General features: G+C 57.4%; 1 protein-coding gene across 1 annotated transcript; it reads right to left on the reverse strand.

Annotated features, from left to right (window-relative positions):
- Window positions 1–717: 717 nt before the first annotated feature.
- TLNRD1 (talin rod domain containing 1) lies at window positions 718–2,623 on the reverse strand. The gene has a single exon (XM_082448844.1). The coding sequence runs from the start codon at window positions 2,478–2,480 to the stop codon at window positions 1,392–1,394; it is 1,089 nt and encodes a 362-aa protein (XP_082304970.1). The 5' UTR covers window positions 2,481–2,623; the 3' UTR covers window positions 718–1,391.
- Between the last annotated feature and the right edge of the window lie 3,798 nt (window positions 2,624–6,421).

Consider the following 6,421-nt stretch of genomic DNA (forward strand, 5'->3'; position numbering starts at 1 on the left):
TAACTCCAAATTTCATTGAACAAAGCATCCTTCCAACATACAATCAACTGGGGCATATCAGATCAAGGTCACAAAAATAAGCCCTTTGCCTGCAATCATGCTGTGGGTCTAGAAAGTTCTTCTCACACTTTCCAGAATACCTCTCCCTCTATTAAAACAGTCTAGAACACTCTACGTTTTTGTGTTGTCTTTTTCTCCTAAAATCATGAGCAACTGGATCTTGTCTGAACAGACCTGTCTACATACTCTCGCTTGATATACAGTACTTCTGCAGGTCCATACACAGATTCTCTGACCTGGGAAGGCGGGCATTCCACACAGGATTAGGAAGAGCCTTACCCTGAAAAAGACAGGCGGAATACAAATCAGACTGCAGTCAGTCTGAACCCTGTTCGTTAGGACAGAAAAATCAGAGGGGACAAAGGAAGCAAAACTACTTTCCAGGAGAAACAGGAAAAAAAACCCACTCTAGCACTATACGTAATCCAACCATATATGTGTCCCCTGCCTCTACAAGGAGAGTGTTACACACAGTTCTCTCTTCTTGAATTCTAGGCTGCTCAAAGAAGTTAACTCTTGAGGAAAAAGCAGAAAGGGCTGAAGATTGGGAACCCACCTCATTGCTCCCAAGCAAACTTCCCAGGGCGCCTTTCCACAGATGACATGCAGCCTGCAACATTACAATGATTAAAAGTCAACAATACTTGCAAAAAGCCATCTGAGAAACATAACATTTTATTAATAGATGAAATAAATACTCCAGTACATGCAAGGTAAAAACTTGACATTGGGGGCGGGGGGGAAATCATTCTATAGTGTAAATTAAAAAATAAAACACACACTCACAGTAGCTTTTCCCCCCATTTGCAAATCACATGGCAAAGTCATACTCTTTCCACACCAAGTATACGCCTAACCCATCACGACTGCTTAAAAAAATAACAACATACAAAAAAGGTAGCTACATCCATGTCTAAGGAGTGAAAACTGAGGTAACCTTTCTCTTAATTAGGGGAAAAAAAAAAAAAAAAAAAGACCAGAAAAGAAATGAACCCATGACCTCCTTCCTGCCCAATTAATAATAAAATTTAGTGGAGGAATTCCGGAAGAGGAGCCGGGGTAGGGGGCAGGGGTAATACCGCACCCAGCAGATGACACATCTTCCATCTCCTGGCGTGGGCTGCTGGGCACCGGGGGCCCTCCGAGTGCGAGTGCGCGTGTAAATGGTCTGCATGGCCCTGCCTTCTGGAAGATTCCTCTCGAGCATTTAACATAGGGTGGGGGAGTTCACTTTTGATTTCTTTGGTATAAATGGAGAGGGGCAGAGAATAAGTATCTTCCTTTAGCCTGGGGGTGGGGGGGTGGAAGAATGGGATGAGGGTGGGAGGGTGCTAATTCACAGAATTGGAATTCACTGGCGGTAAAGTCCTGGGCGAAGACCTCTCCCTTAAAGCCTGAGATAGCAGGGTGCAGCCTTCAGACACGGCGCAGGCCGAGTTCCTCAGCCTCTCCCTGTGGTCCGACATCTTGGCGCCCCCGTCGGGGTGCTGCGCCAGATCCCTGAGGCACTGGGTCAGGAGCACGCAGGCCGACACCACACTCATTGCGCCGCCGAGGATGGCGGTCTGCACCGCCTTGCCCTCGGCGCTCACGGCCGCCGCGCGACCCAGGAACTGCGGCTCGGTGGCGAAGCCCACCAGTGCGCTAACCGCCTGCACCAACGGCCCGCTGAAGAGCGCGCAGCGGCTCCGCGCCAGCTCGCTGGGCGCCGCTTTCACCTCGCGCACGCAGGCCAGCAGCGCCGACGCGCTCGTGCTCATGCACTTGACGCCCAGCTTAAACTGCTCGCGCGAAAAGCGGTCCCGGGACTTGTCGCTGGCCAGGGCGCACGCGTCCGTCAGGAACTTGAGGTTGCGCGACAGGCCCTGCGACACCTCCAGCAGCAGCTGCGGGGTCAGGTCGGCCAGCGGGGTGGCGCGCAGCACTGCGCAGCCCTGCTCCACCTCGTGGCGGCAGCGTGTCACGCGGTAGCGGTCCACCAGGCCCGGCTGCGCGGGCTGCGCGCCCGGCGTGGCCACAGCCGCCAGATAGGCCGCGTGGGCGGAGCACTCGGTCAAGGACACCACCAGGTCGCCCAGCTCCACCAGGCTGTCCCCCGCTTCCCCAAAGCGGCCCATGTTGAGCTGGCTCTGCACGTCGTGGGTGAGGATGGAGAGCCCCTTGGTGCGCGCGATGATGGTGTCCCGGCACTGCTCGAAGGACTCGGCACCGGCACAAGAGGAGGCGGGGCCCTCGAAGAGCACGGGCCGCGCCTCGCTCGACAGCAGCAGCAGGTCGGCCACCAGCTGCATCTTGCCCTTGCAGTGGTCGCAGACAGACACCAGCCTCTTCCGGGGCTGCGAGCAAGCCCCGCCGACGGCGCTCGCTGGAGCCGGAGAAGCCGCCTCGCCAGTGGGCTTCCCAGCGCTGCCGCTAGCCATCGCGCCCGGGGGGCACTGGCATGCCGCTGGGGAGCCCGCTACCACCGCCGCTGCCGATGCCGCCGCCCCCGCGGCCGTCGCGACTCAGCTGGCCAAGGCCGCGGTGCCTTCCCCGCACCATCATGCCATCCACCGCCGCGGGCAGAGGGCACTGGGCTGCGGCGGCCGGAGCCCGGGCGGCGCGGAGCGGGCCCGGGGGCCAAAGAACGCAGGAGGCTCTTCGGGGCGCGGGGAGGGGGCGCAGCGTTCGGCCTCTTGGAGGGCTTACAGGAACCATGAACCGGAGCAAAGCAAACTCACAGACCGCGCTCCTCGTCGCCGGACTGCCAGGAAAGTCCCTTCTGCTGGGCTGCCGCCGCCGCCGCCGCCTTCCTGGGCATGGCCCGGTCCGACCGCCCGAGCGGGGGGGCGGGGGGGGGGGGAGTGGGGCGGGAGAGGGAAGCTGGGAGTTGTCCTTCCTTCCTTCCTTTGAAATCAAAATCCTTTCCTCGGGGAGGAGCGCGGGCGGCGTCTCAGGCGGGCTCTGCTGTCAGCCACCTCGGGCTCGGCGGCGCACGTGGGCTTCAGGCGCCCAGACACCGCCAGGCGGCACTTCCCCGCGACGGCGGCCGGGGCTGGCCCTCTGGGACGCGCGGCCACCCCGTGGGCATCTCCTGCCTCCCGCTCTCGGGAAGCGGCGCCGGCGGCGGCGGCAGGGCCGAGGGTGTGGCCGATGCTGGCGCGGCCGAGTCAGAGTCGGGCGGGAGCCTGCACTGATTGCGCTCAGCGGCCGCCCCGCTCGCGCTCTCGCCCGCCCGCCACGCCCGGGCGTGCCGGGAGCCGCGGCGGCCCCTTCCCGCCTCGCCGGTTCACAGAGCGCGGCCCGGCGCCGAGGCGGCACGCCCTCCCGGACCGCGCGCCCCGCGGCCCGCCGCCGGCTGTCGGCGCGAGTCCATCCCCGTCGCCTCCTCCTCGCCTTGGGCCCGCAGCGGCTGAGCTCTCCCGAGACCCCGGGCCCTGCGCATCGGACGTCGCCGCGCGCGTCTCCCCGGCGGCCCGGCCAACTCAGAAGGTCCCCGCGGCGCTGCGGCAACTCGCCCGGGCCCCGGCTCCTGCCATTTTTGTCAACCTCCAACTTCCGAGCGAGCCGGGAGAAACTGAAAGGAAGGGCGGGGGCCGAAAAGCAGAGGGGAAAACACCCGCTTCCTCTCCCCGCGCGGCTTCACCTCTGAGCGCGGCCGTGGGTGCGCCACCGCCCGCTCGCCCGCCGGGGCTGCTGGAGGCTTTTCCTCTTCCCGGCCGCGCCTCGCCCCCCAGCTCGCCACCGCCGCCGCCGCCGCCTCGGCCGTAACCTCCCTGGAGCCTATAGAAATCTTTTGTGTGGCGTCACCGCCTTTCGTTTAAATCCCGCTTCCTCCTCTCGCCCTTCCTCCCGCCCCCTCCGCCGCTCCCGGATGCTTGCGCGATGCGCTGCTCCTCCCCCGGGAAGCTGGGTGGCAGCGGGGGGACGCCCCCGCCCAACGCGGACGCCGGCGGCGCCCGGCCGGTGGTCCCCGGCGGAGAGGCGTGGGGAGCGGACCGGAGGCAGGCCCGCCCGGGCCGGGGGCTCGGAGCACACCCTTGGGAGACCGGGGCGCAGCCGCCAGTTGGCCATACGTAAACTCTCAGCCCAACCGGGGGGCTCCACGCCTCCTCCCCGCCCAGGGAGCAAGTCTAAAAGGTGGCCTGTGTTCTGGACCGAAGGGAGGAGGACACTGGATACCATCCCCTAGAGGTTTGCTGGGGTCCGGTCATCGCTTTTTGCGGGACGTCGACCGGTTTGCCAAGCTCTCCCCCGCCCTTTGTCGTGTTTGCTCCTCTTCCACGGTGGGATTCTGGAGGGGCTGTGCGGGATGAGAGATGGAGCCCGCAGAGCCGGGCTAGACGCTTCCCGCTTCCGTCCTTTAACTGAATAGCCCTTGTATAGTTAGAGCGCGAACTTTGAACCAGACTTCCTGGGGTCAGTCTTCCCCTAGCCATTTATGAGTTGTGTGACCTTATGCAAGTTATCTCTCCAAGTTTCCGTTTTCTCCTTTCGAAATCAGATACTGTGCACTGACCGCCTGAGTACTTGGCTCATAAATGTAGCTCTTAGACTTGTGAGCCTTCACCGGCACAGTTTGCCCTCTCATAACTTCTGTGTCTCCAGCTGTATAATGGAATGATAGTGGCCACAGTGAAATAAGAGAAACAGCCCTTGAAGGTAAACGTTATTATTCCCATTTTACAGATAAGGAAAGTGATGCTCAGGTGCCTTAAGTGCCTTCCTAAGGTCAAGAAGAGAGCAAATGCATGAGCAGGGAGCCAACCGCCAACCTCATTTTCATTTTACCCAGTCCTTACTCTTCAGGAAGTGGTTGAAGCATCTAGGCTTCCCCCATTCCCCCCACCCAGGGGTCCCCCCACCTCTTAGTCCTGAAACACGTCTAGCTGCCCAGCCCAGCACAAGCTGGGTGTGTACAGCCAACGGAAATGTTTGTTCTTCTGCCCCTTCCTCGGACCTGGTGTCACCTTTTTTCAACCCGTTGTAAATGTCACTTGTAACTAGGATGACCTTGCAATTTATTGTCCAACCCGAAACAGTTTCGAGAGTGCCTGTGAGACATGTTACTAATAAATTAACCGGTAACAACAGATCCAAACCTAAATGGATAGTCACCCTGCTTATATCAGTAACTTAAAGGGTCCTTATATATCTTCTAAAATCTAAATGAACCCACTTATTTTGCAAACCAAGGCCAATAATACTGCTGATTTGCTAAACTAGTAGCAATTCCTGTAGGATTAATCCCTTTTATTTTTCTACCAGAGAAAAACAGTTGGATAAGTCAAGGTCTTCCCATGGTAACCCCGGAGTAGCATCCTAGTCCGACTTAGCTCTGAAAACTTATGAGAAAGTCAGACCCTTCCCTCCATGCCTAGTTTATTCATGAAACTGCTCTGGGATCAGGGGATTTTTTTTCCAAAGCCACTTGGTGCCCCTGGGGTCCTATTTTCCTTTTCTTCTACATAGGCACTTTCTTTGGTTGGTGTTGCTGGAAATCTTGTACCCCAACCATGAGCTGTGTGACACGTAAAATGTCTCGCTATATTCAGTGACGTTTGGTTTAGCTTTTAAAATCGGATAGGATTGGTTTCTTGGCCCTCCCTGCTTCATTTTTCAGATATGGCATCTCTTCCTAAACTAATCCTTCCAGATACTGACTCCACCTTCCTCTAGGTCACCTTTACTTTCTGCCATCTTTCATCCACTCTACAAACACTGGGCACCTCCCATGTGCCAGGCCCTGTTAGAGAATAAGTAATGTGAGGGCTCTACCCCTTCAGAAGAGTAGAGTCCAGAAAGAGCAACAGGGAGAACAGGTCACCACAGCTTCACTATTGGTACAGTGAGAGCACAGAGTCCAGAAACTAGAGTTGAGAGAGTGGTGCTCACCAGATAGTCCAGTTGCAATTAGGCAGGACCACGTCATCAGTTCTGAGCAATGAAATGTAAGTGGTGGTGATGTGCGTTATCTCGGACGGAGGCTGTGGAAAGCCAATCCGTAATTGTCCACTCTCCTCCCCTGCTGCAGCTACTCGGGAGACTGTTCTAGGTGGTGCAGCTGAAAGATGATGGAGCCGCCATAAGCCTAGGTGACCGTGGAGCAGACCCTCTACTGACTGTGTGGAACATGTAACATGAGCAAAAAGTAAACTCAACCGTGAAGCCACTGAGATCTGAGGGTTGTTTGTTGCTGAAGCATATTTTCGTCTAACTGGGTTAACAGAGGAAGGCAGCATCTATCCCTAGACTCACAGCAGTAAGGGCTTTTTCTGTAGAAAACGCCACCCAGTACTTCTTCTAATCCTCTTTTAAAATTCAAATATGATATGAACCAAAGGTACCATGCAAAGTATTTTTCATTACAGTGAAAATTGAC

Source organism: Balaenoptera physalus (genome assembly GCF_965194825.1).
Source record: "Balaenoptera physalus genome assembly, chromosome: 2".
Classification (NCBI taxonomy): domain Eukaryota; kingdom Metazoa; phylum Chordata; class Mammalia; order Artiodactyla; family Balaenopteridae; genus Balaenoptera; species Balaenoptera physalus.